Genomic DNA, 23,833 nt, shown 5'->3' with positions numbered 1-23,833 from the left:
TCTCTGCTAAACAGCCAGCAGCTGGGGGTGAGCTGGAGGTTCCTGGATCACACACCTGCTGCTTTCTCACTGGACATCCAGCAGGTATATAAACCCTAGCGTGCGCAGCTCTTCAACCAGCACTGCAGTCTCTAGAACCAGTATGAGCAGCTCTTCAACCAGCACTGCAGTCTCTAGAACCAGTCTGAGCAGCTCTTCAACCAGCACTGCAGTCTCTAGAACCAGTCTGAGCAGCTCTTCAACCAGCACTGCAGTCTCTAGAACCAGTAGAACCAGTATGAGCAGCTCTTCAACCAGCACTGCAGTCTCTAGAACCAGTCTGAGCAGCTCTTCAACCAGCACTGCAGTCTCTAGAACCAGTCTGAGCAGCTCTTCAACCAGCACTGCAGTCTCTAGAACCAGTATGAGCAGCTCTTCAACCAGCACTGCAGTCTCTAGAACCAGTATGAGCAGCTCTTCAACCAGCACTGCAGTCCCTAGAACCAGTATAAGCTGCTGGAAACCAGCGTAATTAAAACCAGCATCTTCTCTGACCCGTGTAATCCAGTGTTGGTCATTGCTCACTGCACTGCAAAATCACCTCAGTCAAACCGGCACACTATCACATGTCTTTCAATTGCTCGAACACTCTCACGGTTTGCTTTTTTTTTGGTTATACAATTAATTACATTTATCCCAAAAAATCAAACATCTAACAAAGAATGCACAGTCTGTTGTATTAATGTATATACATGTATCAGTTCCAATTCATTATAACTCCAGTATGTGTTATTTTATAGGCCTGCAATAGTATTGGTTATAATGAAGTATAAACCGCAGCATATACTACAGAATAGGATATTTACATACAGTACACCTGCAGTAAAAGTGCAGTAAAATGGCACTTTACATACGGCAGTAGTATTTTATAAGGGTAGACTGCAGTTCACCGATGGCAATAAGACTCTCATTGCTCAGCAGTTTGATCCAATCCTGGTTTTGCTATGAGTTTAATAAGATGCACTTGAGCTTGTTACCTATAGTATACATACTGTAACTAATCAAGCTTGTAGTAAAACCTGGAATGGGCGACACTGATGTGCAATAGATGTATTGTTCCCATCCCTGCAGTTAGTTACAGTAGGTGTTTAAGGGTATGGCACAGCTCCCATCATCTCCTCATTCAGCAGCATGGGAAGCTGACACTTGCTAACATTAGAGAAAAGCAGCTGAGCTGCTCCCAGTGAACTCAAACACGTGCATGCGTAGTAAGACTCGAGCACTAGTCAGAGGATACATTGATAGTGGGATCAAATATCATTTTCTGAGCAAAAGCATTTTTAATGACCGCGGTTTAGAGCTGTATCGCAATGTCACACCGCACTTGTTTAATGGTGTACCTGTCTTTCTAACACATATTTGTTGTTGGCAGTTCTCTGATTCACCACAACTTAAACTCCACGGAATAGTAAGCAGGCACTCTGCTGCAGTCTGAAAGGTTCAAACACTAAACAATACAGTCGCATTCCTTACCTTGAAACCGCTGTGTTTTCATGTCCTGCTTGCATGTGAGTGGACCCACTTGTATCTTCAACCAAAAACGTGAACATGCAGGTTTCTGATCCAAAACAAATTAATAACGTCTGTCATGCGTCAGTTTTACACTGTTCTGTGCGGGGCTGGTCTCTCCTGTCTCGCTGTGTAAATCACTGTACTGACCAGCCCAGAATGTTGTTTAGGTCCAGAACGTGCTGTGTATAGACGCGATCGGAGCAAAACAACTTTTTATTTATTATTTATTAAAACAAAACGAACTCCAGTTGTCTATTCCGTGTTGATCTTGAACTTTTTTTTTCTTTTTTTAATTTTCACGCTTTGCTTCACTTCTCCCACACACTGTCCCTACCATGCAAGTCTAGCGCCCTCCCTAAATCAGCCTGTGCAAAACGTTGCTAACATCGCATGCTCTCGATTCATAATGGTGAGCTCATATTACAGTGTGTGTTTATGCAGGAAGTACAGTCGAGATCAACACTGAAGGCCAGTTAGCAGGATCATACATATTAAGTAAGGAAGACAGAACCGGAATGTGTGTAGAAGTGCAAAAAAGGGAATTTGTTCAACATTTTTTTAAATATGAATAATTCAATTATTAATAGTTTTCAGATATTTAATTCATTTTTCAAATATTTGAAAATAGCATCAAATTATAAATATCAATAAAACATTTTTGCAAATATTTGAAAACGTTTCAAGAGAAGATATATTCCCTATTGGCACATCTAATTTATAAACATGAATAAATACATGATTTATTTGAAGATTAATTATATATATTATAATTTAATATTTTAAAATTAATTTATATTATTTAAAATTGAATTCGTATCATAGTTTATTCACCACTGCAAACAAATAACAAAATTAAAATGAATGTACTGAACAGTAGGCTAAACCCAGCTCTCTGTGAGAAGTGAGCAGTGATGCTGTGCAGTCAGATTCATCACCTTATTCTCCCTCCACTCAGGAAATTCCCTATTTTAAAAGCCTCTGACTTTCCAGATAGGTTGTGTAACTTCCCATTTGGTCATTCCAGCGGGTGCTTGGATAAGCTTCAGTTCCCTGACGTTGTCTGTGATAACATCCCGCTTCTCCCTGTGTTCTGGCCCAAACTACAGTAAGAATGCCTCACTTACCCTGATGATGCAATGCAATGCACCCCCCTTATACAAGTCCAGGCTCCTCCCACTCTGTTTGAACATTCCAGTGTGGTTTCTGTTAATACCATCATCAACATCCCATTAGAGACAGTGTGGGTCCTTCACAAGGTCTCACAATGCCTCATAGCAGATGGCATATATAAAATATTGAATAGATGGGAGAACTGTAGCTTTAAAAAAAAAAAAAAAAAAACACAGGACGACAAGAACAAGAAATCCCTGCCAGCCTGCTTATTAAATTGGGATGAAACTCTGGTACCCACATTCTGGACATCCTCAACTTGTACATCATACTGATAGTCCTATTGTTGAATTTACAGCTATGGTGGGGGTATGTATATGGTGATAAACTGATGCCTGGTTAGGCAAGTTTTTATTAAATGATTTGTAACTTCGCTTCAGGAGGGGGGACTGCCCCCTTCACACATTGGACCAGTCAAACAGAAACAATTAAAGCACCCCTTATTTGCATTTGTTCATTCATATCCCTGTGCCTTCCGTCTCCCTCTTTTTCACCTTTATACCTGCCCTGTACTCTATCTCCAGCCTTATTGCTGCCCCGTGCTCTATCTCCCCCATTTCCAGCCTCATACCTGCCCTGTGTTCTATCTCCAGCCTCAAATCCTCCTCTTGCTCCATTTCCAGCCTCATAGCTGCCCCATGTTCCATTTCCAGCCTCATAGCTGCCCAAGCTCCATCTTCCCATCTCCAGCCTCATAGCTGCCCCGTGCTCCATCTCCATCCTTAAATCTTCCCCTTGCTACATCCTCAAAGCTGCCCCATGCCTTACCTTCAGCCTCAAATCCTCCTCGTGCTCCATCTCCGGCCCCAAATCCTCCCACTGCTTTATCTCCAGCCTCATAGCTGCTCCATGCTCCATCTTCAGTCTCATAGAGCATGGGGCAGCTAACTCCAGCCTCAAATCCTCCCCTTGCTCCATCTCCAGCCTCATAGCTGCCCCATGCTCCAACTCCAGCCTCAAATCCTCCCCTTGCTCCGTCTCTAGCCTCATAGTTGCCCCATGCTCCATCTCCAGTCTCAAATCCTCCCCATGCTCCATCTCTAGCCTAATAGCTGCCACATGCTCCATCTTCCCATCTCCAGTCTCATTGCTGAGCCATACTGCATCTTCCCATCTCCAGTCTCATTGCTGAGCCATGCTCCATCTTCCCATCTCCAGCTTCATGGCTGCCCTGTGCTTTATCTCCCCCATCTCCAGCCTCAAATCCTTCCCTTGCTCCATCTCCATTCTCAAAGCTGCCCCATGCTCTATCTCCCCACATCCAGCCTCATAGCTGCTCCGTGCTCCATCTCCCCATCTCCACCGTCACGCTCAATCTCCCCATCTCCTGCCTCATATAGAGCACGGAGCAGCTACGATCTCTTATGGGATCTGCAGCCTCGTCCAGCTGGTCATGGGAAGCGCCCTCAAGCCAATCTCTGCTTGATATTCTTATTGGTGTGTTTGTCATATAATGCTCTTCTGAAACTTTGCATTGCTTTACAATTACATGTCTGTGCAGTGAGATTTTAAACCGTTACCCCTTTTGAGAGAAAATAAAACAGAATCAGAACCCCAATACTAATACTAAATGAAATAAAGCAGCGAGACAAATGTACCTCGATTTTAACAGCTGGATTTATTCATTGCATCAGGTACTATAAAACAGTACAACGTGTTTATATAATGTAGAAATGTCATCTCTAGTTATTTAAACTATAAGAATAATAACATCCAAAAAGGGTTTGCAAAGTACCAAAAAGTACCGATGATGGAAGAAAAAATACAAAGGGTGCTTCTTTTCTTGCTAGCAATTCAATTATAAAACATCAAACAAGGTCATGCGAGATACAGATTTCACATAATGCAGTGTGCGGCCAGATCAAAGAACAGAAAAGGGGAAGCGGAGACTGTCTGTAACTGTGACAGGACACTATTAATCAATTGCAGGAAAGGGGAAGCAGAGACTGTCCTATAACTGTAACAGGACACTATTAATCAAAGAGCAGGAAAGGGAAGCACAGACTGTCCTGTAACAGGACACTATTAATCAAACAGCAAGAAAGGGGAAGCAGAGACTGTCCTGTAACAGGACACTATTAATCAAACAGCAGGAAAGGGGAAGCAGAGACTGTCCTGTAACAGGACACTATTAATCAAACAGCAGGAAAGGGGAAGCAGAGACTGTCCTGTAACAGGACACTATTAATCAAACAGCAGGAAAGGGGAAGCAGAGACTGTCCTGTGACAGGACACTATTAATCAAACAGCAAGAAAGGGGAAGCAGAGACTGTCCTGTAACTGTGACAGGACACTATTAATCAAACAGCAGGAAAGGGGAAGCAGAGACTGTCCTGTAACAGGACACTATTAATCAAACAGCAGGAAAGGGGAAGCAGAGACTGTCCTGTAACTGTGACAGGACACTATTAATCAAACAGCAAGAAAGGGGAAGCAGAGACTGTCCTGTAACAGGACACTATTAATCAAACAGCAGGAAAGGGGAAGCAGAGACTGTCCTGTAACTGTGACAGGACACTATTAATCAAACAGCAAGAAAGGGGAAGCAGAGACTGTCCTGTAACAGGACACTTAATCAAAGAGCAGGAAACAGGAAGAGGAGACTGTCCTGTAACTGTGACAGAACACTATTAATCAACTGCAAGGTGTTATAACCAAGGCTTGAATAACAATGTCACCACTCTGTAGCAGAACACGCTGCTCACAAGCTGTTTGTTAGGAAGCCTGTTTGTCCAGCCACAACATTATGAGTTTAATGTAGTGTTCCTCTCCACGTTCACTTCCTGTGTAAAGGTAGAAGGGTGCCCACACATATCTCCAAGGTGTCTGGTGGTGTTTATTATATGTGTCACAGAAGAGGAAAGCAAAGGAATCGACAAAGTATTGAGATCCATACAGACAGAAATGCACTCCCACCCTATCAGAGGGTTGTTTCCATACAGACAGAAATGCAACCCCCTCCCTATCAGAGGGTCGGTTATCAGAACCTTGGCTCTCACGTTTCAATTATGTTCGTGGCGATATTTAGACCTGCTACTGTCTCGACCCCATGGTGTTTCTAGACCCCATGTCTGCTACTGAACAGACCCCATGGTGCTGCCGCTGTATGTTAATGGGAGTTATGGAGAAGTGAAGCCTTGGATTAATTCAGCACATTTTCATGGATCAATGAGAGTTGCTCTCCACTGCCCTCTACCCTCACTGTAAACCTCCACCTCACTGCAGTGCAATCTTACAAGGATATAGAAGGATCTTGTCGCACTGCCATGAATTGGGTCCAGTTGACTAAACTTTAGCTCAGTTACTGAAATCATTTTTAAAATCAGAAGTAAACAGAGTCTGAAGTTAATAAAAACATGCTCTTGAGTGATTCTGCCTTCTTTACCTCTATGATAGCTGTATAAATCAGGAGTTAAAGGTTTGTGTTCAGGAATGACTGTATTCTTGATTTAAGTTTAAAATCTTTAGTTTTCTAAACAATATGCAATGGGTAAGATTTTTCTAATTGATCTCATTAAAAGCAATCTGATTAATTCACCATGCCCCCAACTCCACCCCCAGTGTTAATTTTGCAGTAGGAATTACATTATAAATACGCATCTACTATAAGAAAGAGTTGTACTAAAAAGAATAAATAAAATAATAAAATCAGACAAAAAAAATTGTAATAAAATAAGCACTTAAAAAAAAAATCTGCAACAACTATTCAGCACATTTCAACTAACTCTGGTCCAGGACAGATACAACATACAGCCCTAGCCCTGGCCCAGGATAGATACAGCATACAGCCCTAGTCCTGGTCCAGGATAGATACAGCATACAGCCCTAGCCCTGGCCCAGGATAGATACAGCATACAGCCCTAGCCCTGGCCCAGGATAGATACAGCATACAGCCCTAGCCCTGGCCCAGGACAGATACAGCATACATCCCTAGCCCTGGCCCAGGATAGATACAGCACAGAGCCCTAGCCCTGGCCCAGGACATATACAACATAGAGCCCTAGCCCTGGTCCAGGATAGATACAGCATACAGCCCTAGCCCTGGCCCAGGATAGATACAGCATACAGCTCTTTAAAAAGATTGACACTTTATAAAATCAGTCAAACTAATAAAAATGGTTAAAAATAAAAGCCAAAACAAAAAAAGACGACTTCACGCAGAAACACAGGCTGTGATCCCGATAGCGCACAATTAGATTGTGCCGATCTGAAAGAACCCATTCTGTTAACAGCAATGTTTAAACTAGGCTGTACGAACATACACTCGCTTTGGACTCTTAGCGCCCAGCCATTCCCCTTGGAACAGGGTCTAGATCCTTCATTTCACACTGGGGTCACATCTACAGCAGATGCAATTTCACCCCTCTCCATCAAAATCGCTACATCGACGAGCCAAAATAATAGTAAGATGTTTTGTGGTGATGTTGGCTCTGTTCTAATACTTATACTGTGATGATCAGAAAGTTGGCTTGCCAGTGTCTGAGATTCACGATCCTGCACCAACGCTGCATTGTCACTGAACATCCTGCTTTACTGTTCGCTTCCCAAGGGTTTCAAATCGGTTTTCCTCCTGCCTGTTAGCACTACCTTATAACTTGATCTTTTAATGGGATAGCTTTTATTTTACTTAAATTTGAGATATAATAAACAAACAAAAAAAAAAGCCTGCTTCCAGGTATGCAGACACCACTGGAGTAAAACTGACCTACAGCACAGGACGTGGGAAGGTACCAGGAAAGGGCAACTGTTCATTCTAGATCTTGTATTTGAAACAAATTCATATCCTGAATTAAATTCTGTAATTATTATTATTATTATTATTATTATTATTATTATTATTATTATTAATGTTGCTTGGAGCTAATAAGGCAAGAAGCATCATTTCAGAATCTTGATTCATACTGTCAATAATTAGTTGAGCTGGGACAAATATGGACATTTCTGTATCAAAATAATTCAGCGCTGTACCACACAGGTAAAACATTGTGATATGACTTCATTAAACATAACCAATATCCACAGGTGCAGAAACACTAATCATTAATGATTAAGAATGTGTATCACTGGCTAATACAGATAATACATGATATATTATGTAAATCAAGAGGGTATAATGTATTGATGCATTTGTTTAGGGAGTAAACTTGCCATTAACACCAGACCACGTTAAGCAAAGCGTTGAACCCTTTTCATTGTGGAGCCCCTGCCGGTATACAGAGTACTTCTGAGCCCTGGTGTGACTGTGCTGTAGACTCCCTATCTGTGATGCAGCAGTCACAACACAGATTCACACTGTACCTGGATCCAAAACAGCTGCTTAACTGCAGCAAGTGGGGGGGCCAGGAGACAAAGGGTTTACTCGCTATTCAAAAATTCGCACTTCTCTGGCAACAAACTGTTTTTCTTTAAACATTTAAATTTTCCGTAATCTAACCCAAAGTGTTTGTTTCTGGCTCCCCCTACAGCTGCATCTTCTCATAGTAGTCAGTAAGCAAACTCTCGGGGCATGTCACAGAAAAAAATTAAATGAAATAGAAACTGTCTATCAGCAAAACAAACAGTATAGTGCTTGAAAGCAACATGTGGCAATAAAGGATGCATCAGTTTACTATATGAACCCACTTATATGAAAATGAAATGAATAGCATTAAAGTATATAGTAATACACCACACTTCCAATCCTTGATCAGTATAAAATGGTGAAGTTTAAGATGATCCATTTCAGTTTCAACGACATAGGCTTTTGATACAAGGTGGTTAAGCAGTGACAAGGGGACTAGAGACAAGCAATGAGGGAGCAAAGGAACGAGTCACAGAGAGAAAGGGAGAGCTCTTGAATTCGGTACGTGCAGCTGCCATAGGACGTGACGCACATTGTTAAAACAGGGGGCGCTGTGCATTCATTGTTTTCAAGAAGTTGTATTAGCTAGGACCTGTCTGTCTGTGATCAACACCTTTTCTCCAGCAACGCAGTCTAGACCCCCTGAAACCTTAGACTAGCCTGTAGGAGAGCTATCCCGTATCTCCAAGCTGCTTGTGAAGCTCCATTAGTGAAGTGAATGAGTGGCTGTTGGATTCACAGCTTCTGGAGTGCCTCTTCTGGTAGGGGGTGTGAAGCAGGACGGCTGTCTTCTCTCTGCTCTGAGAGGGTGGCGGGTCAGGCAGTAAAGTGGCAATGCAAGTCCAGGGTGGTGCGGCACTACAGAGGTGCGACGGACTGCAGTCCTTCACTTTGTAAGTGGCTGTGGTGGAGCTCGGCTTTACACACACTGGGGACTGTGGAGCTCAGAACAGGGGGCTCCTCATCACCTGAAACACAAACACAGCATCAGGTAAAACTACAGGGAATCAGAACCACACCCCCCCTGGACCTGCTGCATTGACAGGGAATCAGAACCACACACCCCTGGACCTGCTGTACTAACAGAAAATCAGAACCACACCCCCTGGGACCTGCTGTATTGACAGGGGACATAACCACACCCCCCTGAGTCTGCTGTGGGGCCCTGGGGGAATCAGAACCACATGCCCCTGTCCCTAGCTGGTGTGACAGGGACGCCAGAACCACACACCCCTGTCCCTGCCTGTACCAACAGAAAATCAGTGGGGACCTGGACGACATGGTTGTCTTTTTGACTTGGAATGGGGACCACGACCCCCTGTCCCTTAGTCTTGGTGTGGGGGGACCGAATGACATGACTGTCCCTTAGTCTTTGGTGTAGGGGACCTGGACGACATAACCCCACAGTCTTGGACCTGGGTACTAACTGAAAATCATGAACCACTTTAGTCTGGTGTGTACTGACAACTACAGGGAATCAGAACCACACCCCCCCTGGACCTGCTGCATTGACAGGGAATCAGAACCACACACCCCTGGACCTGGACCTGGTGTGTGGGAACAGAAAATCAGAACCCACCCCCTGGAGTCTTGGTGACAGGGAACCTGGACGACCACACTGTCCCTTAGTCTTGGTGTGGGGGGACCTGATGACATGAACTGTCCCTTAGTCTTGGTGTGGGGGGACCTGGACGACGTAACCTGTCCCCCTAGTTTTGGTGTAGGGGAACCTGGACGACCCCCTGGACCTGCTAGTCTTTGTGTGGGGAATCTGAACCACACCCCCCTGTCCCTTAGTCTTGGTGTTGACCTGGACGACGTAACTGTCCCTTAGTGTCTTGGTGTGGGGAACCTGGACGACATACCTGTCCCTTAGTCTTTGTGTGGGGAACCTGGACGACCGTAACTGTCCCCTTAGTCTTGGTGTGGGGGGACCTGGACGACGACGTCCCTTAGACTTGCTGCATTGACAGGGAATCAGGACCACACCCCCCTGGACCTGCTAGTCTTGGTGGGGGGGGACCTGGACGACATCCCCCTGGTCCCTTAGCTGTACTACAGGGAATCAGAACCACATGATTGGACCTCACTGTACTGACAGGGAACCTGGAATGACACCCCCTGGACCTTCTGCATTGACAGGACGATCGTAACCCACCCCTGATCCCTGGAACCTGCTGGACAGACATGTCTGTCCCTTAGTCACACCCCCCTGGACCTGCAGCCAATCGAATTCTACAGAGACTAGAAATTCCACATCTGTAGTTCATCCCGGGTATAGACCTGATCAATTTATATGGTAACCAGGGGTCTCCACCTTTGGTCCAGGGACAGCCCCTGTCCAGCCCCATTTTATAGTAGTCTTTACCGATTTGGCTAAAGAATTCTGGACAACCTGAACTTACTCTTGACTATTAAGCCAATAATTGGCTCTCTAAGTGAAGATTCTTTTGGTAGAAAACCATCAGCCCCCAGTAGCCTCTCCAGGTGTGTTATTCGAAGTGAGGGTTTGGAGACCCCTGATATAGTCCAACAAAGAACTTAACTGTCAAAGAACTGGTCTTTATCAACAGCATTTACCCTCCTACAGTACAACTAAAGCTCGACACTTCACAAAAGCTTCACAGCCAAAATACATTCAAAAGCATGGAAAATGTATGTTAATAGAAGTGGGCAGGGTAATAGCCGATTCACAGGGTGAGGCTATGGGGCTACCGCTGGGTCTAAGATTCGTGCTGGTCCAAGGCAGGGGTTCCCAATCCTGTGTCTGCTAGTTTTCATTCCAACCAAGTGCTTAATTACTTAACTGATGCCTTAACTGAACTAATCATTTGCTTATTAGACCTTAAGCATTGTTGGAATGAAAACCAGCAGACACAGGATTGGGAAACCTTGGCCCAGGGGACGCCCTTTCTGCACCAGTGGGGAGCCGAGTGCCCCCCCCACCCCACCCGTCACCCCCTCGGGGGCTCCCTCGCTCTGTGAAACTGGGGGGTGTATTGAAGTGGCTAGTGTATTTAGTTGTAAGCCTATCTATTTGTAAAATACTGTATAGACTGAAGCCCGTTCTCTTACCCAGCCCCGAGGAGGAGGAGACGCTCCCTGTGATTGAGGAGGTGTCTGCCTGGTCAGTGGAGAGCCCTTCCATCAAAGGGATGGAAAGCGAGGAGGAGGGCACTGAAGAGGAGTCGTAGATCCCCGAGTCCCTGGGCATATCAGAGGGACCCCCAGACTCAGGTGCGTGGAGCAGCGGCCTCAAAACAGTGCATCCGTCCTGGGGTCCGGGCGACTCTATCTCCCCCCTCGCCCCCAGCCTCTGGACGAGGGGGTAGGGGCTCTCTGCAGGCTGCCGGACCAGAACCTCGTTCAGCCCCAGCCCCGAGTCAAAGCGCTCCTGCAGCAGAGCGGAAGCGGGGGGAGCGGGAGGGGGCGCTGGCATCAGCTGCTTCTCGAACCAGTCGGGCTGCTGCTCTATGAGCTGGTGCATGTTGCAGATGGCCAGGTAGAGCGCGCGGCCGGCCTGGCTGCGGAAGTAGTTCCTCTTGCTGATGCAGGGCTGGGGCTCGCGCTCAGGCAGGCTCGGGTGTTGTGAGTGCAGCCGGGAGTACAGCTGGGGCAGCTGCTCCATCAGCTTGTACTTGGTGGCCAGGTCCAGCACAGCGGGGATGTCGCTCTCACGGGAGTAGTCGAAGTAGACCGCCAGGAAGGGGGCCAGGTCCTGGGAGCTCTGCCGCGCCTGCCTCAGCTTCTCTGCGATCAGAGACACGGCCACCACAAAGAGCTGGCGCCCCGCCCCGCTCCCCTGGCGGTTCCTGCGCTTCTCCACGCAGTACTTCATGCCCTTGGAGCACACGGTGATGATGAAGTGAGCCTCGCTGATCTGCCGGCTCAGCCACTCCATCTGACCCTCCTTGCAGATCTCCAGGTGTTCCCACAGGTCCAGGGCCACCTGAAACAGGGCAGGGCAGCAAAAAACTCAGAGGGGTTAGAGCCATCAGGAAAAAGACTTCACCAAGACCTACACCTACCGCATGTGTGTGGAAATGTGGAAGAGTAAGGAAGGAAGGACGGACAGGTTTCTCTACATCTCACAGTGCTAGCTAGTGGCTCTTAAGGAGACCCATATTTGAAACCTTTGAAAGTCGCTAATGTAAACAAATGGCTTAAAATGAACAATTCACATTTTTTCCATAAAAAAATGTAAATAAACATAAAAAAGTATTTGGTTGAGAAACTTTTCCTACAGGGTGTATACAGTATATTTGTTTGTATTTAGTATTGTTTGTACACTCACAACAATGCTGAAAATATCAAATTGCCCTAAACATGGCATTCGCAGCATTGTTGCAGTTCAGAAACTTGCCATTAGATGGCAGCCTAGGCTTTCATTTTGCAGTTCTGTCCCTGATATGTGCATTCTTCAAAGCCACATTTGTCAAAAATAATTGTGTTTGACACCACATAAACATGCACTGCAGAATTAAGGAAACCTCAAATGTGGGGCCATTGCTCCTGACCTAAGACCCGTGGCAGTGTCCTCGCCACACCTGAGCCCTGTGGCAGTCCTCGCCTCACCTGAGCCCCGTGGCAGTGTCCTCGCCTCCCCTGAGCCCCGTGGCAGTGTCCTCGCCTCCCCTGAGCCCCGTGGCAGTGTCCTCGCCTCCCCTGAGCCCCGTGGCAGTGTCCTCGCCTCCCCTGAGCCCCGTGGCAGTGTCCTCGCCTCACCTGAACCCCGTGGCAGTGTCCTCGCCTCACCTGAACCCCGTGGCAGTGTCCTCGTCTCACCTGAGCCCTGTGGCAGTGTACTCGCCTCCCCTGAGCCCTGTGGCAGTGTTCTCACCTCACACCCACACAAGTCCTGCAGGAAGTATGCAAAGTGCTGGATGACAGTGCTGTGCTTGGGGCCATCCTCGCTGGAGTAGCAGATAAAGACTTTGGGCCGGGGCCAGGGCCTCTCCACGTGCAGAGCGGAGGTCTGAGGAGAGGACTCTGAGCTCTCCTCATCCAGCTGGGAGTAGATATTCTCTGCAAGCAAGGTTACAATAACATGCTGAATCCATATTCAAAAAGTCAAAGCATCCAGCTCAGAGTGCTCCAGAGGAACTCCAAAAAATATAGGAATTACACTGTTAAAAAAACTATGGGGCTAGCATTCCTAAGAGCAGCCAATCTTAAGTGTTTCAGAGTGAATGTTGCAGGGTAATACATCATCCTTTTGTTCACTAAGTAACAAGCATGCATGTGAACTCAATTCCAAGTTAAGCTGTGTTCATATCAATCATGAGTCTGCTGCCACAAGAAAGAAACGCCATTCTTGATCAATCATTTTGAAAACAATATTGTGAAGGTTTATTTCAACCTGCATGTAAAATATTGTGGTTGAAAATAATCAATTGTCTAGTCTGTCTTCTGTAATTGCTTGTTGAACCACAAAACTACAGATTCATTGATAACTCTGGTCTCTGTATTTTGTACCACCATATTTTATTACAAACATGCATCACGCAATGCCCTCAGCCAGTCAAAATGGACGATTTCAGAACATTCCAGACAAAGGGATAAAACGAACTGGCATCTCAGCCTATTGAATTGAGTGGAAAGACGAGGGCTAGACGAGAACCGCAAACCATCTGGTTCAAACACAAACTCTTTGCATTCAACTGAAGAGCAGGCGCTGCAGTGGAGAGGTAAGTATGTGTCTTCAGCCGCTAGGAGGAGATCCATTACAGTGAAACGGAAAATGTTTCGTACTTTAAAATGAGAGAAGTGCCAGCTTCACTTCAGTCCTCTCACGAGAGGCGCTCTTACAACATCAGGAGACGGGGCTTGCTGTGCACACAAACTTCTCTAACTGGCTATGAAAGTACAAACAGAAGCACACCTTGTTGTTTCTTGCGACACATGACAGTGAAGAGCGTGGCGAAGGCAGACAAGATGACCAGGGGGGCAGTGATAGCCACTGCCCTGATAGGCCCGGCCCAAAGGGAGTGTACTACAAACAAGAGGGAAAGAGAAGTTACACTGAAGCAAACTGTTACAATCCCATGCCAGACACGGCTTATTATCCTTCACATTTGTTCCCCAGTTGGTAAATTACTGTTTCCGTATTCAATGTTTTTCTAGCTGCGCGAAATCATGTTTGTACACAATACATGAGCAGTTTAGAGTCAGATTTGAGCAGCGCATATAAAACTGATCCATATTCACTCTGTTCATGGCTTGAGCTTACCTTGATTCACGTTGTAGTGAGCACTCTTTCTTGTGGTGTTGTTATTATCAGCAAGCTGAAAGAATTTAAAAAGGAATCTGATCAATAGAACTCTATATTTCAAAAGACAAATTTCTGTTCACTTATGAAACTAGCATAAATTCAAATAATCTCCAGTCTTCAATACTCGCCGGGCCTCTAATAAGCACCAGGACTCCTGGGAAATGTGATCAATAGACGCTGGATCTCTTTTAAACGCCAGGTTATGGATAATAATATAACGCACATCATACTGAATGTTCCAGCGAATGCACACACATGGCCGTACAGAGAGCTTACCAATTTGTTTATCAACAGCAATTAAGAGACCCTGAGGCTCAGGATGAATGACGAGAAAACTGAATTTAATTTATTTTAAAAGGTACATGTAATGCATGCAGTTTTTTTTATGATGTTCTTCATTTTAAAACCAGTTGTGAAGCTTTTTAAAGTATCATCAAAGTAAGTAAAACACAAACTTGTTTTCTGATATTAACAGAGTTGCCTTTTAGTGTATTTGTACATGTTTATTTTTTTGTTTTGTTGGTTTTCTGTATTCGTGCATTTGAGTCTTGCAATGCATATTCATATTTTGCTCCTGTTCCAGCGTTCATTTATCAACGTACACATTAGTTTTAGTTTTGTGATAAAACTGGCACTTGTATTGATTTTATTGTTAATATTTAAACAGTTTGAAGCATTTTTGAGTGTGCTGTGGTTGAACAGTACGAACTTGCTTTTCGTATTAACACAGTATTTCATGCAGGTGTTTTGAAATGAAGATCGTTGCTGGTTAATTTTTCATCGATTGTCCATGCTTACCAATGTACATGTTTTGAGGGTGAATAATAAATATAACATGTGTTAATAAAGATGATACTTAATACATTTATTAATTTTAAAACCATTACACGCTTGTGTTCTGAAATTTACAGGGCTGGCTTTAGTGGGTTTTACTGTTTTTATTATTATTACAATACAAACTGTTATTACCCACTGACACAGCCTTTAATGGCGTTGCTGGAATGTTGCAATTTACTTATGTTGTTTCTATAAGGCTGAGTGCAGGCAGCTTTTTCATGATTGCATCTGAAGTATTTGCAAATGTTAGTGATCTTACATAATAAACGCAGAGTCTCAAATAGTCGCCAGTCTCCGATAGGCTACGGGGTTACTGACAACTATTGTAAACAAACGCTGGGATGTTTATTTAAAGTTTTACGGTAGTCTTTGTTTTATTCCTGTCAGAATGAATGAGTGGGAACTTGGCACTGGTTCAAAAAGAACAAACGCTTTACTTAAAATATGAATATTCTCCTTACAGAAACGTTTTGCAATGAACTCCATCCAATGGAGTAGGGATGTCCGTGACCTTGGGCCACAACAGTGTAGTGCTGTACCATTTAATAAACACACAGGACCCGCGCCATCACTCCTATACACAATTCTCTCTAAGAATAAGTATATTGTGTGCTCACAATTTGATAACCAGTGTTGCTAAACAACCTGAGAACTCTGGCTCTTGCCAAGTCTGATCTGAATTGACTGGCATTGCTACAGGAGTCATAATCTAGCCTGGAATTATAACAGGTCTTCATCTGATCACTTACTTGATGCACAGAGTCATCCAGGTAACTTTCAAGGGGTTTACTACGGGCCTGATCCAGGCCTGGGTGCAGGACAGACAGAGCCCCACCCCCTACACTAGCAGGGTTTCTCATAGCAGGTTACTTATACCCTATCAACACTATCTAAATGACATGAGATCAGCGAGCATGGAAACCATTCAACTGCCATTCACGATCACAATGTCAACATACAAAACGTAAGACGAGTTACAAACGAGAGGAGGCCAGTCGGCTCATCTAAGCTGCTCCAGTTCCTAGTAGCTGATTGATCTTCTGCCTTGACAATGTGGTTAGGTAACCCATTCCATCCCTTCACCACTCTCTGTGTGAAGAAGTGTTACCCTCTGTTTCCTAAGTCTATGTGTTAACCACACATTATTATTCAAGTAGTGACTAGGGTCATATACAAAGGTGAAGCTCTCATATGTATGTGCAGATGCTTCCACTGCATCCCTGTCTCTAGGCAAGTGCATCTCAGCTTAACCACCCAGAGCGAAATATACACAGCCTTACCTCAATTGTGTAGTACCCTGGAGTGACATCTGGGAGAACACAGGTGGTGAAGGCAGTGCTGTATGCCTGTCAACAAACACAATCACAGTGATACCTGCTCATTTATAAATTAAGACATTTCTAAGAAATCCAAAAAATACTCTCGCAAAATAATCACAGGGGGGGCATTCACAAGCCTGTCTCTTCTGGGGGCTTGGGTTATGAAATTAGTTTGGTCAGGAGTATCTACCTATACCCCAGCATAGCTGGCAGATTGAGATAGGCACAAAAGGACTGGCAGGCAGGCAGGCTGTCTGTCTCAAAAAGAGTACTTGTATAAACACTGCCACATACCAGGCTTATGAACTAACCCCGCGCCCCTACACCATCGTCTTTAGTTCCTCTGGTGTTCAGGTTTAAAGATAAGAGAACAAAGCCCTTTCATGTGAAGCCTGCTGTGTTTGCACAGCGACGGATGTTCCAATGAAAGGTAGAACACTAATGCTTTGTACTGTGAGATGTCTCCTCCTCCATGTCTGTGCACAGAGCTGACAGCAGGCAGCCCTGTTCAGCATGCAGTCTCAACTTCAGATGCTTAAAACAGAGCTGGCTGTACAATGACTTGTGAATAGGAGGATACAAAAGCAGGCACTGCCAGTAGCACAGAGGCATGAAAAGGGGTTTATGCTTTTGTTAGCACTCCTTTAAAATGTTAGTTCTGCTCACCACAAACCATTCACCCACCCAAACAAAGCGCAGACGAAGTGTGCATTTTCTTCTTTCTCAGTGTTATATAACACGTACTGTACTAAAGGCTGATATGCATGTGGTAAGCCATATTACATGTCTTTGTATCAGATGGAAAGAAAATTGGATTACCAATACCGTTTGTTCATCATTATTATTTAATTAATTCATATAATATATAGTACAGGGTGCTGTAAGACGTACGTGGATGTTGGATTTGAATGGTGCTTCTCTTGGTCCCTTGATACCACTGGCAGGCTGAATGAATGCTGTAATTTACTTAAGCATTGTTGTGAATCAAGTCCGTCCAGCAATGCTGCTCCTGTACCCTGATGGCTGCTTTCAAGATGCTAATGCACCCGTCCACCATGACTGAGCTGTGTACGCATGGCTTGAGGAGCATGACGAAGACTCCAGGTAGCTTCTATGGCCACCCCAATCCCCAGATCTCAATGAAACACCCTCCAGTTGCGATTTTCGTTCACTCACCGGTCTGCAAGCCTTCTGCTTGTAGGAGCCGCCGGCGCTCATCTTGTACTGCAGGTAATACAGGCTGAAACCAAAGCTTAACGGCGCCTGGTCAAACCTCACATGCAGGTTGGGGCCCTGCTGGGAAATATTCAGGCTCTTGGGCTTCCAGACTGTGCAGATAGAGGGGGAACAGAAAGAAAATAAGAAACAGAACTTCAGTACAAAGAGCAAGACACACACACACATAACTCAGGAGACAGAGACACACACACTCGGAGACACACAAACAGAGGCACACACAGACAGAGAGGTGAAATTGTTAAAAAGTCAACCATTCCAAAAAAAACACACTTTTCAAAGTCTGTTGAAGATATTGGTACTCTTGTTTCTTAGAGCTTTACAAAGAGTTTTTTTTATTTGTTTTTTATTTCAAGGATGAGCAGCATGAAATTACATCTGAAGTACCCTTTATATAGCTGGTGCCTATGCATCAAACTGAGGGTGAACACTCTTATTGAGAAAGACTAAAATTTAATTAAAACTATCTGACTCAAATAACACTATATATATATATATATATATATATATATATATTAGTACTGTGCAAAAGTTTTAGGCAGGTGTGAAAAAATGCTGTAAAGTAAGAATGCTTTCAAAAATAGACATGTTAATAAATTATATTTATCAATTAACTAAATGCAAAGTGAGTGAACAGAAGAACAATCTAAATCAAATCCACATTTGGTGTGACCTCCCTTTGCCTTCAAAACAGCATCAATTCTTCTAGGTACACTTGCACAAAGTCAGGGATTTTGTAGGCATATAGTCAGGTGTATGATTAAACAATTATACCAAACAGGTGTAAAACATGTTTTCACACCTGCCTAAAACTTTTGCACAGTACTATATATATATATATATATATATATATATATATATATATATATATATATATATATATGCTGTGCAAGTTCAAAAGAATGAGATACCATTGGATTAATTTGTGAACTAACCAACAAGTACAAAAAAAATAAACCTGATTCTGCATTCTAAACCAGTAAGCTGAAACCCCTACATCTGGAGTTACAAATCTATTGTGACACTCTGCACAGATAGGGGGTAACAGTGACCCTTAACCAAGTAGATCTATCTCTATCTTCAAAGTGAACTTACAGGGTTTGCAGGCGAGATTATCAGACTGCAGCAGCATTTCACAAGCTGTGAAAAACAAGAACAAAAATTGCTAAATAAGACTGTAACAGACTGTAAGACAAAGCAACACGATAAGAAAAAACAAGTATGGCTTATGCCAATCCTTAGATAACACTCTTAAACTTTGTGACACAAACACATTGATTCTAAGCCCAGCGGACAGGTTTCACAATAAAATGCTCAACTGAGCCCCCTGCGCTAGACAGGTATCTGTGCGTATCTGAACTGGGAGAGGGATCACTCACACAGAACTGACTGTGAAGGAGGCCCTTATAGAATAAGAAATCCTCAGCAGTGCTTAACAGAACATGGGAACCAGGGAAAACTAAGAGAGAACACAATCCGAGTCAGAATGCCTGCCCCAAATAAAGAAACAGTACAGAGGGTCCTCGTAATCATTCGAATAATCACACAGCACCTGCAGCTGCCTCTATAACATCAAGAGCTGATCTGATTGTAGACTAATGCAATCTGAAGTGTCTACAGGAGGCTGGGAGTGCTGTAGAAAAGTGTGGGGTGATGGTGGAAAATCAACACTTACAGTGCTCACCGTGTGGGACTGCCTGATGGAAGAACACCACGTTTTGAAACTCTCAAGGCAGCGTCCATCAACAAGGGATTTAAAGACATCCACATTGAACACCATCATTAGTAGTATACAGAGTGTCCCATAACTCAGGCATTCGAAGCATACTGGTACTGCTGGGTGTCTTTTTTCAATGGGGAGTAGCTGCTCGATTTAACAGTAAACATTCTGATCGGTACTATCCAGCCTATGACAGGACTCCCTGTTTTTATTCCTCGACATCTTCTTCACAGTGAGATTTCGATGTGTGTAACAGCATCATTCCACAGATAACAAAAGGTAAAGGAGCAGAGAAGATGCCGGTACTTACTTTTGGTTTTGAAGAAGAAGGGGGGGTAGTTGCTTTCGTTCTTGGAGGAAGGATAAGGCACAATCATTACCATATAGTCTGTCTCAAACTTCAGATTGAAAAACGGCTGAGAATCCATTTTCTAGGCAAACAAAATGGACACTGTCATTAAATGACAAGCTTCAAAAGAGGAGGAGTGTTGAACTCTGCACACTCACACAATCCAGTACAATCCCACTCACAGGCATAGCACAGCGATGCACAGAGTCCTGTGTCTACTCACAACACAGCTCTACACACAGGAGCAAATCAATTACAGCTATGGTGAAAATGCCTCATGGAAAACTTGAACTCCTCCCTTAAAAGTGTCTGTTAGCACAGAACATGTGCTGGAGAATATCTAAGTCAAGAACGGCTGTAAAGACAAAATACAGGAATCAGCATAATGAAAAAGCCTACAGCCTTCTCCATGGGAAAATGATGTGATGTACAGATCATCCTCTTATTTCCCTGGATTCTGACACCCACAGTAACTTGTGCTGAAGAATGTCCTAACCAAGTTCCAGCACGACTGGAATCTCTAGTTGAGTGGTTCCATTCTTTTCTACAATAAGGACCATCTTGGTGTTGCTGTAAATGAATTCTACACTCACCACTACTGCCATTGGTACACCACATACTGAAAAACAGATTTGTGTAAAATATCACTGGAAGCAGCAGCATGTTGTAACATTATTAGCAGTGAACAATCTTTACTAATCTCGTGAAATGATGGATAAGGAGCTTGGGATGTTGGGAGGCCAGGCTGCTTGTTGGGGTGCAGTGCTGTGTGTTTTGGATGTATGGGAGATGCATTCCAGACCAGCAGGCAGACAGCCCCTAGACTGTGTCGCTTTGAACTGGAGCCCTGCAGGGGGTCTGCAGACCGAGTGGTGTGTGGATCTGGGAATGTCTCACCGCACTCCGGAAGGTGTAGTTCAGCTGCCGCGGGTCTTTCAAAATCAGGTACTGGCATTGCTTCCCTTCCAGCTGCTTTTCCTCGATGATCACCCGGAAGCTCCGGACGTGCTCAATACCTGGAACACAGCAGGAGGGGATTAACATGTTAATACTCTTCGTCCTTCTCTGCGTTCTGTGGAAACACATTTAAGAAAGTATTCTGAAGCAGAATTATGAAGATCACCTTGAATTACTTGAAACATTTCTCAACCAGAGAACGCACGCACAGAGTGCCCTCATAATCGTGTAATAAATGGCACACTATATTTATATAAAACCCAGCGCTTTTTGGATTCTAGTTGAATGCAATCCAAAACATGTATAGGAGGCTAGCGTGTACGACGGTTGTTTTGATGAAGTCTGGCTGTTCACCATGTAGAGTGTGAATGAGATGGTCAGACACGATTAGCACATGAGGGTCACCCTCTTTTGATTGAGGGAGAACCATAATACAGGTGATCGCTTCCACTGGACAATCTATACAGTATTACAGAAAGGAATGCATTACAGAGACATGCCTGCACTATTTCAGAGCCTGGGTGCAGAAAGAGCCCTGTTTGAATTGTCCACAGACAGTGGCACGCTTCAGAGCTACATCAACTGAATAGGACCGGCAATACAGGGTGCTGAATAGAGCCCACAGTAACAATGCAGGCTGCTGAATAGAGCCCACAGTAACAAGGCAGGGTGCTGAATAGAGCAGTAATGGAGCCTGACTATACAGTACAGTGCAACAGCGAGTGCTCAGGGTGCAAGTGGTGTTTTAAACAGTGAGCAGTGAGTAATAGTGCTGTGCAGTCCGAGTTTGATGCTGGCTGAATACTGACAGCTCCCGGATATTTAGCTGTCTACAAAGGCGAACACAGACAGCTAAACAAACAAAATACTTAACACTCACTCTACTTATTAATTACGTCTGTTCTCTCAACAGACAACAAAGGAACAGTAACCACAGCAAAGGAAAGGATCACTGGGGCTACTTCCCCTAAATACCCTCCGTCACGTCCTCTTTCGGTGGCACGGCCAGTCACATCTCCTCCAAACCAAGTGCAAAGTCTGAACTGCAGTGATAATGTGTGTTTGAACTGCAGTGATGATATGTGCGAGTCTGAACTGCAGTGATGATATGTGCGAGTCTGAACTGCAGTGCGAGTCTGAACTGCAATGTCACTGCCAGTTATGCTACATGGTTCATCATGCAAATTTAATATGGTCCAATCGGAACGAAGCAGCTGTTCCAATTATGCCTGTTGCCATGTTACAGTACACATCTGAATTTCAGTTTATTCTTATTGTTATCCACACAATGGCGCAAGCAAAGAACATCTGTCAGCAATATTCCATAACAGTGCACATTTTATGTATGATGTACACTACCGGTCAAAAGTTTTAGAACACCTCAATTTTTCCAGTATTGAAATTTACGCAGTTTAATGTCTCAATGTACTCTGAAATTAAAGCATAGAACAAATAAACAAATAGAAAAAATTAAAAAGAAATCATGGAATCGTTTTGTTTAACAAAATTTATTCTAAATTTTTGACTCAAAGTAGCCACCTTTTGCAGATATTAAAGCCGAACACACTCGTGACATTCTTTCTACAATGGAAATCAAATATTGTTCGGAAAGTTCATCCCAACACTGTTGCAGAAGTTCCCACAAATGTGTTGCACTTGTAGGTTGCTTTGCTTTCACCCTTCTGCCCAGTTCATCCCAAACCAGCTCGATGGGGTTTAAGTCTGGAGACTGTGTTGGCCATTCCATGATTTGAAGCCTACCGTCTTGTTCTTTTCTTCTAAGGTAGTTCTGACATAGCCTGGAGGTATGTTTTGGGTCACTATCTTGCTGTAGGATGAACACCTGACCAACTAGGCGTATACCAGAGGGTATTGCATGACGTAGCAAAATGCTGTGGTAGCCGTTTTGGTTCAGGGTGCCACTTACTCTGAGCAAGTTGCCGACTCTGGATCCAGCAAAAGAGCCCCAGACCATCACGTTTCCTCCTCCATGTTTGACAGTTGGTGTCACACACCGAGGAACCATCCTTTCACCTACCCGACGGCGTACAAAAACCCTGCGTGATGAACTGAAGATTTCAAATTTTGATTCATCGGTCCACAAGACCTTCTTCCAGTCTTCAGTAGTCCACTGGTGGTGCTTCATGGCCCAGGCAAGCCTCTTTTTCATATTTTGCCATCTTAGCAATGGCTCTCTTACTGCCACTCGACCTGTCAAACCTGCAGCTCGAAGTCTTCTCTTCACAGTTTAAACTGAGACTTGCTTACTTCGACCAGTGTTAAGCTGTGCTTGAAGCTGTTGTCCTGTGAGCCGCCTATCACGCAAGCTGTTGACTCTCAGAAACTTGTCTTCTGATTCTGTTGTGGCTTTGGGTCTGCCAGACCTCTTGCTGTCAGAGTTTCCTCCAGTTTCCAAGTGCCTTTTGATGGTGTAGGAAACTGTACTCACTGACACCTTGGCTTTCTTTGCAATTTCTCTAAAGACCTACACTTGTAAGGGTTATAATGGTCTGTCTGTCTTCCTTTGTTAATTGCCTTTTTCTTGCCATTATGATAGCACTATACTACTTCCTGCAGTACAATACTGTCCAAATAATGCTTAGGAGGGTGTAGTAACACAGTCTGTTCCAACACTGCTTTTATACAGACAGAGGGTTTGTAAGTAATCAAAAGTTGGGACACCTGTAAGAATTGTTAGCATCAACTTTTAAGGCTTAATTTACTTCCATTGCTGCAGAACAGCTGTAAGTTGTTAACCCATTACTTGTTCCCTGAAAAAGGCCTTTTTGTATAACTCTGAAATGTACATTATTTTTCAGTTTTTGGTAACCTAAACTTTTTTTTTTTTTTTAAACCTCTGGCACTTTACCACTTACCTTTGTACCATTTCAGGTTATTCACTGGATTTGAACTGCTTAAATTTCAATACAAACTGGAAAAATGGGGGTGTTCTAAAACTTTTGACTGGCTGTGTATCTACATGGTGATTATACCAGTGACTGGGGTTTCATTCATTTTTTGTTTTATGAATTATTATTCTCAGAACTAGTGGAATTAACTGTAATTCAAAATTAAAAAATTG

General features: G+C 44.0%; 2 protein-coding genes across 2 annotated transcripts in view; both read right to left on the bottom strand.

The window, feature by feature from the left end:
* LOC121297954 (rho guanine nucleotide exchange factor 3-like) overlaps nt 1–1,898 on the bottom strand; it is a 106,555-nt gene extending 104,657 nt beyond the window's left edge. Inside the window, exon 1 of the mRNA XM_041224586.1 lies at nt 1,513–1,898. Coding sequence (XP_041080520.1) covers nt 1,513–1,589 — 77 coding nt within the window. The 5' untranslated portion in view covers nt 1,590–1,898. The remainder of the gene's footprint in view (nt 1–1,512) is intronic.
* A 2,422-nt stretch (nt 1,899–4,320) lies between these two features.
* il17rd (interleukin 17 receptor D) overlaps nt 4,321–23,833 on the bottom strand; it is a 41,090-nt gene continuing 21,577 nt past the window's right edge. The window contains exons 4-13 of the mRNA XM_041225120.1: nt 20,692–20,810; nt 19,756–19,876; nt 18,821–18,865; nt 17,666–17,817; nt 16,451–16,516; nt 14,292–14,346; nt 13,944–14,054; nt 12,903–13,087; nt 11,138–12,011; nt 4,321–9,030 (exon numbers count right to left, since the gene is read on the bottom strand). Of these exons, the coding sequence (XP_041081054.1) occupies nt 8,921–9,030; nt 11,138–12,011; nt 12,903–13,087; nt 13,944–14,054; nt 14,292–14,346; nt 16,451–16,516; nt 17,666–17,817; nt 18,821–18,865; nt 19,756–19,876; nt 20,692–20,810 (1,838 nt within the window). The 3' untranslated portion in view covers nt 4,321–8,920. The remainder of the gene's footprint in view (nt 9,031–11,137; nt 12,012–12,902; nt 13,088–13,943; nt 14,055–14,291; nt 14,347–16,450; nt 16,517–17,665; nt 17,818–18,820; nt 18,866–19,755; nt 19,877–20,691; nt 20,811–23,833) is intronic.

Source organism: Polyodon spathula, chromosome 23, assembly GCF_017654505.1.
Source record: "Polyodon spathula isolate WHYD16114869_AA chromosome 23, ASM1765450v1, whole genome shotgun sequence".
Lineage (NCBI taxonomy): Eukaryota > Metazoa > Chordata > Actinopteri > Acipenseriformes > Polyodontidae > Polyodon > Polyodon spathula.
This window is presented reverse-complemented; position numbering and strand designations above follow the sequence as displayed.